The 17072-nt window shown below is 42.3% G+C and overlaps 1 protein-coding gene across 1 annotated transcript in view; it reads right to left on the reverse strand.

The window, feature by feature from the left end:
• The window catches only part of AP1AR (adaptor related protein complex 1 associated regulatory protein), an 87056-nt gene that overhangs the window by 15193 nt on the left and 54791 nt on the right, over nt 1-17072 (reverse strand). The window contains exons 6-8 of the mRNA XM_069743840.1: nt 11150-11248; nt 9391-9446; nt 6587-6657 (exon numbers count right to left, since the gene is read on the reverse strand). Coding sequence (XP_069599941.1) covers nt 6587-6657; nt 9391-9446; nt 11150-11248 — 226 coding nt within the window. The remainder of the gene's footprint in view (nt 1-6586; nt 6658-9390; nt 9447-11149; nt 11249-17072) is intronic.

Genomic DNA, 17072 nt, shown 5'->3' on the forward strand with positions numbered 1-17072 from the left:
CTGGGGGCTAAAATATAATTTTTGTGGAAAAAAAAATATTTTTTATTTGCATGGCTTTGCGTTATAAACTGTAGTGAAATACTTGGGGGTTCAAAGCTCTCACAACACATCAAGATGAGTTCCTTAGGGGGTCTACTTTCCAAAATGGTGTCACTTGTAGGGGGTTTCTACTGTTTAGGTACATTAGGGGCTCTGCAAACGCAATGTGACGCCTGCAGACCATTCCATCTAAGTCTGCATTCCAAATGGCGCTCCTTCCCTTCCGAACCCTCCCATGCGCCCAAACGGTGGTTCCCCCCCACATATGGGGTATCAGCGTACTCAGGACAAATTGGACAACAACTTTTGGGGTCCAATTTCTCCTGTTACCCTAGGGAAAATACAAAACTGGGGGCTAAAAAATAATTTTTGTGGGAAAAAAATTTTGTTTTATTTTTATGGCTCTGCATTATAAACTTCTGTGAAGCCCTTGGTGGGTCAAAGTGCTCACCACACATCCAGATAAGTTCCTTAGGGGGTCTACTTTCCAAAATGGTGTCACTTGTGGGGGGTTTCAATGTTTAGGCACATCAGTGGCTCTCCAAACGCAACATGGCGTCCCATCTCAATTTCTGTCAATTTTGCATTGAAAAGTCAAACTGCACTCCTTCCCTTCCGAGCTCTCCCATGCGCCCAAACAGTGGTTTACTGCCACATATGGGGTATCAGCGTACTCAGGACAAATTGGACAACAACTTTTGAGGTCCAATTTCTTCTCTTACCCTTGGAAAAATAAAAAATTGGGGGCAAAAATATAATTTTTGTGAAAAAATATGATTTTTTATTTTTACGGTTCTGCATTATAAACTTCTGTGAAGCACTTGGTGGGTCAAAGTGCTCACCACACATCCAGATAAGTTCCTTAGGGGGTCTACTTTCCAAAATGGTGTCACTTGTGGGGGGTTTCAATGTTTAGGCACATCAGTGGCTCTCCAAACGCAACATGGCGTCCCATCTCAATTTCTGTCAATTTTGCATTGAAAAGTCAAACTGCGCTCCTTCCCTTCCGAGCTCTCCCATGCGCCCAAACAGTGGTTTACTGCCACATATGGGGTATCAGCGTACTCAGGACAAATTGGACAACAACTTTTGAGGTCCAATTTCTTCTCTTACTCTTGGAAAAATAAAAAATTGGGGGCAAAAATATAATTTTTGTGAAAAAATATGATTTTTTATTTTTACGGTTCTGCATTATAAACTTCTGTGAAGCACTTGGTGGGTCAAAGTGCTCACCACACATCCAGATAAGTTCCTTAGGGGGTCTACTTTCCAAAATGGTGTCACTTGTGGGGGGTTTCAATGTTTAGGCACATCAGTGGCTCTCCAAACGCAACATGGCGTCCCATCTCAATTCCTGTCAATTTTGCATTGAAAAGTCAAATGGCGCTCCTTCCCTTCCGAGCTCTCCCATGCGCCCAAACAGTGGTTTACTGCCACATATGGGGTATCAGCGTACTCAGGACAAATTGGACAACAACTTTTTGGGTCCAATTTCTCCTGTTACCCTTGGTAAAATAAAACAAATTGGAGCTGAAGTAAATTTTTTGTGTAAAAAAGTTAAATGTTCATTTTTATTTAAACATTCCAAAAATTCCTATTAAACACCTGAAGGGTTAATAAACTTCTTGAATGTGGTTTTGAGCACCTTGAGGGGTGCAGTTTTTAGAATGGTGTCACACTTGGGCATTTTCTATCATATAGACCCCTCAAAATGACTTCAAATGAGACGTGGTCCCTAAAAAAAAAATGGTGTTGTAAAAATGAGAAATTGCTGGTCAACTTTTAACCCTTATAACTCCCTAACAAAAAAAAAAATTGGTTCCAAAATTATGCTGATGTAAAGGAGACATGTGGGAAATGTTACTTATTAAGTATTTTGTGTGACATATCTCTGTGATTTAATTGCATAAAAATTCAAAGTTTGAAAATTGCGAAATTTTCAAAATTTTCGCCAAATTTCCGTTTTTTTCACAAATAAACGCAGGTACTATCAAAGAAATTTTACCACTATCATGAAGTACAATATGTCACGAGAAAACAATGTCAGAATCACCAGGATCCGTTGAAGCGTTTCGGAGTTATAACCTCATAAAGGGACAGTGGTCAGAATTGTAAAAATTGGCCTGGTCATTGACGTGCAAACCACCCTTGGGGGTAAAGGGGTTAAAAAGGTATACATTAAATCCTTATAAATATCCGACACCACTCCTTTTGTTCCCCCCTCTCCACAAACATAATCCACCAGTATGTCTTTTTGGATCTCCATATTTACCGTCTTGCTCTGTGTTACGTAGGCATGACTAAGCTGTCTATACTGGAACCGACAAACCTCCAGTAGCTCATAATCCTCCTGTAATTTTTCAAAAGGCAATAATCCTCGTGTGTCCTGTACCTGAACCATGTATTGTATCCCCAATCTCTTGATGTCCAATTTGTTCTGAGTACGCTGATACCCCATGCCTAAACAGTGGAAACCCTCAAATTCTAACTCCAACCCGAACACACTCCTAACCCTAATCCCAACCCTAACCATGCCCCTAACCCTAATCCCAACCCTAACTACACCCCTAACCCCAACACACCCCTAACCCTAATCCCAACCCTAACCATAACCCTAAACACACCCCTAACCCTAATTTGAACCATAATCCCAACTGTAAACATAATCCTAACCCTAACTTTAGCCCCAATCCTAACCCTAACTTTAGCCTCAACCCTAATCCTAATTTTAGCCCAAACCCGAACCCTACCTTTAGCCCCAACCCTAACTTTAGCCCTAACCCTAATGGCAAAATGGAAATAAATACATTTTTTATTTTATTATTTTTTCCTAACTAAGGGGGTGATAAAGAGGGGTTTAATTTACTATTTATAGTGAGTTTTTGTTTGGCAGCTGTCACACACTAAAAGACGCTTTTTATTGCAAAAAATAGTTTTTGTATCAACACATTTTTAAGCTATAATTTTTCTATATTCTGGCCCACAGAGTCATGTGAGGTCTTGTTTTTTGACGAGCTGACATTTTTATTGGTACCATTTTCGGGCACATGAAATTTTTTGATCGCTTTTTATTATGATTTTTGAGAGGCAGAATGCACAAAAACCAGCAATTCATGAATTTCTTTTGGGTGGGGCATTTATACCGTTCTGCGTTTGGTAACATTGATAAAGCAGTTTTATTCTTCGGGTCAGTACGATTACAGCGATACCTCATTTATATCATTTTTTATTTGGCGCTTTTATACAATAAAAACTATTTAACAATTATTTTTGCATCACTTTATTCTGAGGGCTATAACTTTTATTTTTTTTGCTGATCACGCTGTATGGCAGCTTGTTTTTTGTGGGACAAGTTGAAGTTTTCAGCGGTACCATGTTTATTTATATCCGTCTTTTTCAATTGCATGTTATTCCACTTTTTGTTCGGCGGTATGATAAAGCATTGTTTTTTTCCTCTTATTTATTTTACGGTGTTCACTGAAGGGGTTGACTAGTGGGACAGTTTTATAGGTCGGGTCGTTACGAGCGCGGCGATACTAAATATGCATACTTTTATTGTTTGTTTTTTTATTTACATAAAGAAATGTATTTTTTGGAAAAATATTTATTTTTTTCTTTATTTAGGAATTTAAAAAAAAATATTTTTACACGTTAATTTATTTTTTCAATTTTTTACATTGACCAGGGTGGGACATCACTGTATAAAGTCAGATCGCTGATCTGACACTTTGCAGAGTGCGGTGTCAGATCAGCTATCTGACAGGCAGTGTAGGAGGCTTCTCAGCATCTGCTCTCAGCAGGCACTGGCAAGCCACCTCCCTGCAGGACCGGGAAGGACCCCGCGGCCATCTTGGATCCGGGGCCTGCAGGGGGGAGACGTTCTTGTTTGATCGCAGTGTTCTGGGGGTTAAAGAGCCGGGAGCAGTCAGTGACCGCTTCTGGAACATAGTGCCGTGTGTCAGCTGTGATAAACAGCTGACACCCTGTCGCACTCCCCCGGTGAGCGTGGCTGATCGCGTATGACGTACTATCCCGTCCATGGGAATTAAAGGGAACCTGTCACCCCCAAAATCGAGGGTGAGCTAAGCCCACCGGCATCAGGGGCTTATCTACAGCATTCTGGAATGCTGTAGATAAGCCCCCGATGTCACCTGAAAGAGAAGAAAAAGGTTAGATTATACTCACCGGGGCGGGCGGTCCGATCCAGTGGGCGTTGCCGTCCAGGGCCTCCCATCTTCATAGGATCACGTCCTCTTCTGGTCTTCATGCTGCGGCTCCGGCGCAGGCGTACTTTGTCTGCCCTGTTGAGGGCAGAGCAAAGTACTGCAGTGCGCAGGCGCCGGGCCTCTCTGACTTTTGCTGGCACATGCGCACTGCATTGCTTTGCTCTGCCCGCAACAGGGCAGACAAAGTACGCCTGCAACGGAGCTGCAGCGTGAAGACCACACGAGGACGTCATCTGATTAAGATGGGAGGCGCCGGACCGGATCGCGACACCCATCGGACCGGAAAGGGACCGCCCCTGGATGAGTATAATCTAACCTCTTTTTCTTATCTTTTAAAATACATCGAGGGCTTATCTACAACATTCCAGAATGCTGTAGATAAGCCCCTGATGCCGGTGGGCTTAGCTCACCCTCGATTTTGGGGGTGACAGGTTCCCTTTAAGTCCCAGGTCACATGGACGGGATAGTACATCCAATGGCAGAAAGGGGTTAAAGGGGTGCTAATCATTTTGTGTTAAGAAAAGCTTTCTGCCATGACTGCATTCTGAAAGTGGCGCTGATGAATGGACATGTGATTCGACATGTCCATTCTGTGCTACTTCCATGGAAGCACATTGTGCATGCACAAGTTTACTAGAGATGTATGAACTGAATAAGAGCAAATAAAGGTATTCAACATCTTACTATTGAGTTAGCACAACATTACTTATAGAAAGTCCATTTTCAGAACACGAGCGGTGTGCTGTAAAGGCAAAAAGCTAGGCTTAACAAGGGGGTGAATCTTTTTATGGCAAGCAGAAGTTTTTAGAGATATGTTGCTAAGTCGGCTATATGCCCATTTCACTCACATTTATCTATTAAGCTGCCAACTCCTTTAACTCTCTCTCTATAGGCTCACATATAGTCTTTAAATCCAAGGAGATGGCAGAAAAAAAGGACGGGGAGGGGGGAGGTGGGGATTATGGTGGAGAATGGTTCAGCTGACAAATATTGCCATGTAGTGCTGAATACACAAATGCAAGTGCAAGTAAAAGCTGCCTATAAATCAATGGATATAACAGGAGCCTAAAGAGTTAAAGGCAATAGAATGCTCACAATTTGGAGCTATAACCTATAAAAGAACAATTGTGGCTCACATATAGTCTTAAATCCATGGAGATGGCAGAAAGAAGGACGAGCAAGGGGGGGAAAGGAGGGAGGATGGTGGAAATGGTTCAGCTGACAAATACTTCCATGTAGTTCTGAATACGCAAATGCAGGTGCACTTGCATTCTCCACCATAATCCCCACCTCCCCCCTTCCCCGTCCTTTTTTCTGCTATCTCCTTGGATTTAAAGACCATGGGTAACGTCACACAGTGGCATTTTGATCGCTACGACGGCACGATCCGTGACGTTCCAGCGATATATCCGTGACGTTCCAGCGACCTCGCTGTGTCTGACACGCTCCTGCGATCAGGGACCCTGCTGAGAATCGTACGTCGTAGCAGATCGTTTGAAACTTTCTTTCGTCGTCTAGTGTCCCGCTGTGGCGGCATGATCGCATGGTGTAACAAAGATGTGCACGATATTGTATACGATGTGCGCATAGTAACCAACGGCTTCTACATCGCACATACGTCATGAAATTATCGCTCCAGCGTTGTACATTGCAAAGTGTGACAGCAGTCTACGACGCTGGAGCGATATTGTTACGATGCTGGAGCGTCACGGATCGTGCCGTCATAGCGATCAAAATGCCACTGTGTGACGGTACCCTATATGTGAGCCTAATTGTTCTTTTATAGGGGCGCTTTAAATTACATTCTACTTTACTGTGCACTTTATTACTTGCTGCTGCTACTGCTCTCCACTTGTTTAGAGGCTTTACGCTGCCCTGTCTTTTTAACTACTGTATATTTTTTTCATCTTTGTTATTCAATAAAGTATTTCTTTAAAATTTTACTACTGTGTTTCTTCTCACTTCTTATCTACTACATGGCACCTACCATAGTAGATTATATTGATATTGTACCATGTTGGTAGTAGAGAGGAAGAAATTATAGCAAATTCTTTAGTTGTCATCACTGAAGTGGTCGCTCACATCATTTTTCTCGACAGTGACAGAAGACGTCATCAGAAGGACACATTAGAAGGCAGCAGCGCTGTCCTCATGAAAACTGGTGAGACTTATGACTAGGAGTGCCCTGTATTGGGTGCTAGGCTCAGCGAGTGTGGAACTGTTGTTACAAGATCCTGCTCTTTAATAGGGCACCACCATATTCTGGTCACAAATCTGACAATCCCCCCCAAAACCCTCAAAACACTGGAATTTTTACTTACTGCTACTCCGGACAGCTTCATATTGAGATCTCACATTTCGCAAATAGGATTCAAAATCTTCAGCTACCGAGCTGTAATGACAGAATACGGTTATCAGTATTTGTGCACGCTGATGGCTTTCATTGACTCAAGCATTGCCTAATGAGAAAAAATGTATACACCTACCACGTCTAAGCAATTTCAGAATGGAGGTGTAGATTGCGGAATTACTTTAGTTTCACAATAAGATACAGTCATGGCTGAAAGTGTTGTCACCTTTGAAATTGTTCCAGAAAATCAAGCATTTCTCCCAGAAAATTATTGCCATGACATATGTTTTATCATACTCATGATTACTTCCTGTATTGGAACACCACAAAAAAAGAGCAAATTGGACAATTTCACACAAAACCCTAAAAATAGGCAAGTCAAAATTGTTGGCACCTTTCCATAATTAAAAAACTTTGTTTCAAGCATGTAATGCTCGTTCAAACTCACCTGTGACAAGTAACTGGTTTGGACAATATGAAAATCACACCTGAAACCAGATATAAAGGGAGAAGCTGACAGTGTAGTACACACAGATGCACAATGCAAAGACTAAGGTTAGAGAACAGAACTGTTTAAGGACTTGAGATCCAAAATTGTTGAAAAATACCAACAATCTCAGGGTTACAAGTCCATCTCCATAGAGCTGGATGCCACTTTGTCCATGGTGCACAACACAATCAACAAGTTTTCAACTTATAACACTGTAGCTAATCTCCCTGGACAGAAAATTGATGAAAGGCTGCAACACAGTGTAGTCCGGATGGTGGATGAGCAGCCCCAATCAAGTTCCAAAGAAATTGAAGCTGTCCTGAAGGCTCAGGGTGCATCAGTGACACCACGAACTATCCATTGATATTTGAATGAAACACTATGGCAGGAGACCCTACTGCTGACACAGACTAACAAGAAAAGGCTAGACTGCGGTTTGCCAAAATATACACGAGTAAGCCAAAATTGTTCTGGGAAAGAGTTTGTGTTCAGATGAAGCCATGATAGAGCTTTTTGGTAAAGCACATCATTCTACTGTTTACAGAAAACGGAATGATGCCTACAAAGAAAAGAACACAATACCCTTAGTCAAATATCATTGAGGTTCAAAGATGTATTTGGGTTGTTTTGCTGCCTCTGTCACTGGGTGAAATGACTGTGTGTAATCTGAAGCTGGGTTTGCATCCTAGGACATGGGTCTTCCAGCAAGACAATGACCCCAAACATACTTCAATAAGAAACCAGAAATAGATGGAAACTAAGCACTGAAGAGTTCTGAAGTGGCCAGCAATGAGTCCGGATCTAAATCCCATTGAACACCTGTGGAGAGATCTTAAAATTGTTGTTGGGAGAAGGCACCCTTCAAACATGGGAGACCTGGAGCAGTTTACAAAAAAAAGATTGTTCGAAAAATTCCAGTTGAGAGATGTAAGAAGCTTGATGCTGGTTTATAGGAAACAATTGATTGCAGTTATTTATTCCAAAGAGTGTGCAACCAAATATTAAGTTGAAGGTGCAAACAATTTTGTCCAGCCCATTTTTGGGGTTGTGTGTGAAACTATGTCCAAATTTATTTTTTTGTTGTTCCAATAAACAAGAGGAAATAAACCTTTGTATAACAAAGCATGTGTAATTGCAGTAATTTTTTGGGAGAAATACTTCATTTTTCTGGAACAATTTCAAGGGTGCCAACACTTTCGGCCAGGAATGTATATCAGTAATCTGCAATGTATCTCACTATGGGGACTCCTGTGACCCCCTCCAAAGCACACATATTAGATTCAATATCCCATGTTTTTCGCCTGTACTGAAGGGGTGACCATTCGTTGAGTGTGGAAGAAATAGCCAGGAGAGAACCCATCTGTTTCTATCATTATAATGCCATCTCTTTGCAATCAGGGGGACATATGGCCTACGTTCAAGAGATCTGTACAGGTTTCAGTGATCAGACCGCCATCGGTGAAATATTTACAACAGCCTACATCATGAAATGTGGAATTATCTGGAAGTCTATGTAGTAAATTATCTCTCCATCTAACCAGAAAGGGTACGCTCCTCGGATATCACTGCTCTGTGTTGGATAGATGCAGCACCCTACCAGAGAGGGTACGCTCCTCGGATATCACTGCTCTGTGTTGGATAGATGCAGCACCCTACCAGAGGGTAGGCTCCTCGGATATCACTGCTCTGTGTTGGACAGATGCAGCACCCTACCAGAGAGGGTACGTTCCTCGGATATCACTGCTCTGTGTTGGATAGATGCAGCACCCTACCAGAGCGGGTACGCTCCTCGGATATCACTGCTCTGTGTTGGATAGATGCAGCACCCTACCAGAGAGGGTACGTTCCTCGGATATCACTGCTCTGTGTTGGATAGATGTAGCACCCTACCAGAGGGGTTACGCTCCTCGGATATCACTGCTCTGTGTTGGATAGATGCAGCACCCTACCAGAGAGGGTACGTTCCTCGGATATCACTGCTCTGTGTTGGATAGATGCAGCACCCTACCAGAGGGGTTACGCTCCTCGGATATCACTGCTCTGTGTTGGATAGATGCAGCACCCTACCAGAGAGGGTACGCTCCTCAGATATCACTGCTCTGTGTTGGATAGATGCAGCACCCTACCAGAGAGGGTACGCTCCTCGGATATCACTGCTCTGTGTTGGATAGATGCAGCACCCTGCCCACCATTTGATCACTATTGTAATACAACCATCAGCAGCAGCAAGAAACAGCTAATGTAGATTGTATGTGAATTCCATGCAAAACTGAAACTATCGTTACCTTTCTCCATTTTTAGCAGCATGAGCCCTCTGCTTTATCCACTGCAATCGATGTTGCTGAAAAAGAATGTTTGTGTAAGAAATGTTGAGATCTCAGTCTGCAAATAATCTAAAGCCTGTTTTCCATGATTTGTAATACAATGCCGTTTATGATTCTCTGTAGTATCTCAAATAGACATTTTATTAGATGCTTACACAGCCACCATTATCCACTCACATTGCACTATTTTATTGATTTGGAAATGTGACTGCCTTCATCCTGTGGGAGAATGCGAGTTGCGAAAATACCAGTTAGCCAGTTAACTTATTAAAAGACACTAATTAACAAACAATCAGGTCAGGAGCAAGAAATCTACTCCACTGCCAGCATATGCTGCGTGGGTGGAAGAGGAGCCAATTGTTCTACGTTTCCGTTTGCACATTTGAAAGTGTACATGGTAAAAAAAAAATAATAATAATAAAAAAAACATTGTGTCCTTTGTAGTTAATAAACAAAACAAAGTAGTTTGAGACCACTATAAGCTAAGTGTTTTTCATACTATGTGTGCAGCTATTTAATACAATACTCCATCCACTTTTCTAATGTTGTGAAATTCAAGATTCCCTACCGTCCCCTCTCTACTCTAATTTTCTTGCGGTGTTTTTCTTTTTTTTTTCTTCTTACTTACAATGACAATTCAGGACTGCGGTCACTTGCACGGCTTCCTTTTCTGTTCTGAAGTGGATAGTCATCAGCGAGAAGGCGCTGCTGTCACTTACCAGAGCATCAGTCACTGCTGTCCCATATCTTCAGTCCAGTGAACGAGGTGGCGGGGGCAGAAGCAGTGTGCACTGAAGTTGCGGGCGTCAGGGACGGCAGAAGTGTGGCGGGGACAGAAGGTGAGGTCACGTTTTCATCACCGCTACTGAAACAGGAAGTCATCAGGGAATGGAAGCTGCACAATCGTCCATAGCACCGCCCATGAGGATGTTTTATTTCAGGGCGATAAAAGAATCAATGGGAGTGACAGCAGCCCGGGTCCCCTGATGATGATCCACTGGAAAATACACAGTGCATGCAGGGAGGCTCAAACAAATCGGTATCAGAAGAACAAAAAAAAAACAAGCCACAGACAAAGTCGGCGTAGAGAAGGAATGGTAGGGAATCTTGAATTGAAGTAAATTAGAGAAGTGGTAAAATTCTTGAATTAAACAATTAGACATATAATATGAAATTCACTTAGTAAGAGACTACTCCTTTAAGGGCATGACTTAATGTGGGTTCCATATGTATTTTATTACATCATAGGTTTGCTTTGTTAAAAAAACACAATAAAATGAGCTTTACTTACCCTGTGCCGCTCCGCTGTAGCATCAGGTGTCTGTTTAAATGGCTGGAGTGGTGACAACACGACTATAGCATGTGACAGTGACAGCCAATCACTGACTGAGGCGAGACCACTGAACCCAGTGATTGGCAACAAATGAAGCTCATTTTATTTTTACATGGTTAGTTCATGATTAAATCTGCAGGAAATGCAGCCAATATCCAGATGTAAAAGGTAAAATAGCGGTAATGTGAACTCGCCATGTCGTGATGATCTCCGCTGTGATGTTTACCATATACACTTTCAAATCACCCAATATTGGAAGCCATCAATCCGTCTCAGCTCTGTTAGAGCAGGGCTCGGCTTTGAGTACCAGGCTGCAAAACAATGTTTCATATACTTTGTGGTAGAGATCAAATATTAGCTGTAATACTGAGGTTCCCGTCCCCTCACCTCCAAAATCTTTTTCTGCTTGGCTGCCCTGCCAGCTTCACGCTTTGCAGCATATAAAGCCTCTTCTTCTAGTCTTAACTTCTCCTCCTGTAAGGCTAACTGCATATGAACAAAATAATAATGGTTAACAAAATCAGAACCTGTCTACCTGGCCTCACTAGTAAAAGAGAACGTAGAGAAAAAGAAATCCACGCAAACAAAAAAATGCAAATGTATACCACCCACACTATTAACAGGCATTAATATCAAATAGAAATATCTTAAGATTCAGTCAAAAACATCTGTAGTAGAATCCAGCTTCACTAACCCTTAAGGCAGGGGTGGGGAACCTTTTCTCTGCCAAGGAGCATTTGGATATTTAGAGCATTGTTCGGGGGCCGTACAAATTGTGCGCTAACTCTGCCCACAAAGCAAGGGTTGACTCTAGCTCTGCGCGCTCACAAAGCAAGAAGATATTAAAATGCCGGCGGCATTTTAGGCAGCACATGGGATGGCATACAAGTGCTGTCTGATTTTTCTTTTGTTCACAGACTGAGACTTTCACTGCAGAGTTAGGTCAAACACTATAATAACTATTGGAAGTGTCTCAGGGATTTTTTTAGGAACCACTCAGTCCACAAACGATAAGGAACACATTATGATTTCGGGAATAAGTCTTTAACCCATCTAGGAGGTGCAATTTACTTTATAATTTTGCTATCAGATGTTATGCATGTCACTTAACACAATTGGATGTACTTTTATTACTTTGTTTGCGTGCCCCTCTGTGCTCTGGTTGGGCGACTGGCAGTAATATAGATAGCTGCGCTTGCACTGTCTTTGACATTTCTCAGCACCATGCTGTTATTGGCTCGCTGAGGATACATTTCCCATTCTCAGTAATGCATGTGCTCTATTGTGCAATGTGTGGGTAGTTTGCCCTCTTCCTACATGGTGTCCATATCTTGTTATGCATAGAGCGCACAAGCAAATCAGAGCCATTGTAGCTCTTGTAACTTTATTATTACTGTCTGGGTGAGCGCTCTTTACTAGGAGGAACGCAGAGGATGGCGTCCTCCATGAACACATGGGGCTGTATGTGACCGGTGTGATAAGTGGAGATTGTTTTACTTTAATATATAGCATTAATTATTGCAATTATAAGAGAAAATGTATGTATGTATGCATGTATGTATGTATGATGAATGGCTGCACTTTATTATGATGCAATAATGTGGCTACTTTGCACACTGTAATTTACATTACATTAATGTATATGAATTGTGGCGCTTGATATATTTACACACATTTGGAACAATCTGTATATACTTGAAAAAGGCTCAGTCAAAGCAGAAACTATGTATACCTTTGGCACTGAATTAGTGGTCACCTTTTGTCATATTTACATGGGACTGCTGCTTGTTTTTGCACCATAGAGCAGAATTCTACCCACGTGTTCTTTAGCAGTGGTTTTACATAAATGGAAGCTGTAGTAAACAATATGCAGAAATCTGCTAATACTGTGCAACAGGCAGCAAAGCAGTGTAAAGCCAGAAACAACAGTGTAGCCAGCTACGTAAAGAAGTTTCCCCACTCCAGGAGAGAGAGGATTTAATATACACTACCGTTCAAAAGTTTAGGGTCACTTAGAAATTTCCTTTTTTTTCAATGAAGCTAACATTAACAATGTATAGAGTGTATTTATGAATCATTTAATGTGGTAAATGACAATTCTAGCTGCAAACGTCTGCTTTGTAATGCAATTATCTTCATAGGTGTATAGAGGCCCATTTCCAACAACCATTACTCCAGTGTTCTTATGGTACTTTGTGTTTGATAACTGTGCAAGAAGGCTAATGGATGGTTAGAATACCCTTGAAAACCCTTGTGCAAGTATGTTAGCACAGCTGAAAACAGTTTGGCTGATTAGAGAACCTATAAACCTGACCTTCCTTTGAGTTAGTTGAGAGTCTGGAGCATTACATTTGTTGGTTCCATTAAACTCTCAAAATGGCCAGAAAAAAAGAACTTTCATGTGAAACCTGACAGTCTATTCTTGTTCTTAGAAATGAAGGCTATTCCATGTGAGAAATTGCCAAGAAACTAAAGATTTCCTACAACGGTGTGTACTACTCCCTTCAGAGGAGAGCACAAACAGGTTCTAACCAGAGTAGAAAGAGAAGTGGGAGGCCCCGCTGCACAACTGAGCAACAAGACAAGTACATTAGAGTCTGTAGTTTGAGAAATTGACGCCTCACGGGTCCTTAACTGGTAGCAAAATGGAAATGTCAACGTCTACAGTGAACAGGCGACTCCGGGATGCTGGCCTTCAGGGCAGAGTGGCAAAGAAAAAGACATATATGATACTGGCTAATAAAAGGAAAAGATTAATATGGGCAAAAGAACAGACATTGGACAGAGGAAGATTGGAAAAAAGTGTTATGGACAGACGAATGCAAGTTTGGATCACACAGAAGAACATTTGTGAGACGCAGAACAACTGAAAAGATGCTGGAAGAGTGCCTGACGCCATCTGTCAAGCATGGTGGAAGTAATGTGATGGTCTGGGGTTGCTTTGGTGCTGGTAAAGTGGGAAATTTGTACAAAGTAAAAGGGATTTTGAATAAGGAAGGCTATCACTCCATTTTGCAACGTCATGCCATACCCTGTGGACAGCGCTTCATTGGAGCCAATTTCATCCTACAACAGGACAATGACCCAAAGCACACCTCCAAATTATGGAAGAACTATTTAAGGAAGAAGCAGGCAGCTGGTATTCTATCTGTAATAGAGTGGCCAGCGCAGTCACCAGACCTCAACCCCATTGAGCTGTTGTGGGAGCAGCTTGACCGTATGGTACGCAAAAAGTGCCCATCAAGCCAAACCAACTTGTGGGAGGGGCTTCTGGAAGCATGGGGTGAAATTTCTCCAGATTACCTCAGCAAATTAACTGCTAGAATTCCAAAGGTCAGCAATGCTGGAATTTCTGCAAAGGGAGCATTCTTTGACGAAAGCAAAGTTTGAAGGAGAAAATTATTATTTCAAATAAAAATCCTTTTTTCGAACCTTTTTAATGTCTGGACTAGATTATAAATTCATTTGGCAACTCATTTGATTAATAAAAGTATGAGTTTTCATGGAAAACACAAAATTGTCTGAGTGACCCTAAACTTTGGAACAATAGTGTATACCACCCACTAACCAACATCCTACACAAAAAACAAGTTCACCATCAAATTCAGTTCAAGAAAGCAAGATATAAACTATAGAGTTAACAGAACTGATGGCCTTCATGTGTATTCAGCACATTATTACCTCTCATCATGATGTAAGTGATCACATTTCCTAAACCTGCCACAACTATAAAGAGCTTTACTGTAACTTTACAAGCACCTATGTGATCGTAGTCACATGTTCTCTATTAAAACTATCTCAAAAAAGTGGCTGGTCTACTGGATCATCGTTGTGGCTTGCATGTCTAAAGTGATCCTCCAATGCACATTTTTCAAAAGAGGACAATTTGAAAAACTCTAGATTTGGATGTTAAAAAACAAACAAACAACAACAAAACCTTGATAAGATAAGGCCTTCTTTTGATGCTGTCTGAATAAAGGGTGGCTGCCAATGATGAAACATCTTATTCATTGTCCTCTAGGTGGCACTGTTTCCCATCCACTCAAATCGTAGCCAAACCAGGAGGAACAAAAGGAAGAGAACCTAACAGCAAATCAATAGTGATGAGCGAACGTGCTCGGATAGTGTGTTACCAGAGCATGCTCAGGTGCTAACAGAGTGACTATCAAACAGGCAATCCCTGCATGTGTTACTGTGGTCGAACAGCACAAAACATACAGCTGCGGGGACTCGAACATATTTTTCGAGCACGCTGAAGTCATTCGGCTAGCACCCGAGCATGCTCAGATAACACCTTATCAGAGCACATTCCCTCATCACTACTTATAAAGATTGCAAGTGCCGCTCAGAAGCTCGCAGGAAGGCAGGGGAAGGTGGGCTCCTGAAGACTGAACATGCAGCAACACCTTTTAGCACGCAGCCAATACGCTGAGTTGTAACGAATAACTAAATTACTCAATATGACAGCATTGTATTCGATTACTGATAACTTATGGCCTGATTATTATCTAAGTAACAATCAGACAAATCTAACCAAACTGATAACACACAAACCTTTGTTCAAGTCTTTTATTGGACACCTAGAGTAAGCCTCTGTGTTAAAGGGAATCTGTCAGCAGTATTCACACCCCAAACTACTTACATGAGCACGTTTGCAATTGACTTGCTTTTTCTATTCTGCAATAAAAGGTTTTCTCTTTTACAGTGTAACCCTGGTTTCCATGGAATCCTATCTCTTCCAGTGCTTGGCTGTGGGTGGCAGTAGTGACATTGCAATAGAGGGATTAACACTTAAAGGGAACCTGTCACCCCGTTTTTTGAGATTGAGATATAAATACTGTTAAATAGGGCCTGCGCTGTGCGTTACTATAGTGTATGTAGTGTACCCTGATTCCCCATGTATGCCGAGAAATACATTACCAAAGTCGGCGTTTTCGCCTGTCAATCAGGCTGGTCTGGTCAGGTGGGCGTGTTCACAGCGTTCTTTTCTTCCCCAGGTTTCCGTTGGCATCTCGGCTTTGGGAAAATGGCCGCCGCGATCTCTTCTGCGCACGCGCGGCATCCCGCGGCCATTTTCCTGAAGCCCCGTGCAGCAGAGCACTACATCTGCGCACGCGCGGCCCCAGGAAGATGGCCGCCCGCACCGATGAAAGGAATGACAGCGCAGATCGCGCGCTGTGTCTTCACGTGGGCACAGGGAATCCGGACCTTGGACATGCGCACACCACTACGCCACCAACGGCGTAATGTATTTCTCGGCATACATGGGGAATCAGGGTACACTACATACACCATAGTAACGCACAGCACAGGCCCTATTTAACAGTATTTATATCTCAATCTCAAAAAACGGGGTGACAGGTTCCCTTTAACATCCTAATCAGCTCTCTACAGTTCATTGATACAGCAGTTAGCTGCTCACCTCCCTCATCTTCTGAAGAGATACAGATATAAATCACCAGCAGTTTTCATATCAAGTCTCCTAATCACAGTTCTCTGCTCTCTGGACCTGTGTGCTTGTTCAAATGCCAGGTTACTTCTAAAGGGTAAGGTTTCTCCTTGTGGAGAGTGACATATCAGCTCTGGCTTGTCAAGGTAAGAAGGCTTATTCTCCGTGCAATGCTCCTCTGGGATATTTAATATGCAAATTGCCTCTTCAGAGAAAAAGAGGACTTAGCGACACCTGTTGGAAGTAGTGATCCTACAAGTCACAATCAACCCTTTAACGAGTCGTGCAATATGACACTAAAATCCCACATCCTAGATATCACTGAATGAAATATCCAGTTGTATATCTTTATTCATTACATAGTGGATTGTGTTGTGAACAATAAAACCTAAAAATTATCAAGGTAAATCACAACTAATGATGCTCAAAAACAAAGTGGAAAATGAAGTTACAGGCTGATCCAACTTCAGTGGAAATGCCTCAAGACAAGGAAATGATGCTCAGTAGGGTATGTGGCCTCCACGTGACTGTATGACCTCCCTACAACGCCTGGGCATGCTCCTAATGAGGCGGTGGATGGTCTCTTGAGGGATCTCCTCCCAGACCTGGACTAAAGCATCTGCCAACTCCTGGACAGTCTGTGGTGCAACGTGACGTTGGTGGATGGTGCGAGACATGATGTCCCAGATGTGTTCAATCGGGTTCAGGTCTGGGGAACGGGCGGCCCAGTCCATAGCTTTAATGACTTAATCTTGCAGTAACTGCTGACACACTCCAGCCACATGAGGTCTGGCATTGTACTGCATTAGGAGGAACCCAGGGCCAACCACACCAGCATATGGTCTCACAAGGGGTCTGAGG

The sequence above is a fragment of the Ranitomeya imitator genome, chromosome 1, assembly GCF_032444005.1.
Source record: "Ranitomeya imitator isolate aRanImi1 chromosome 1, aRanImi1.pri, whole genome shotgun sequence".
Classification (NCBI taxonomy): Eukaryota; Metazoa; Chordata; class Amphibia; order Anura; family Dendrobatidae; genus Ranitomeya; species Ranitomeya imitator.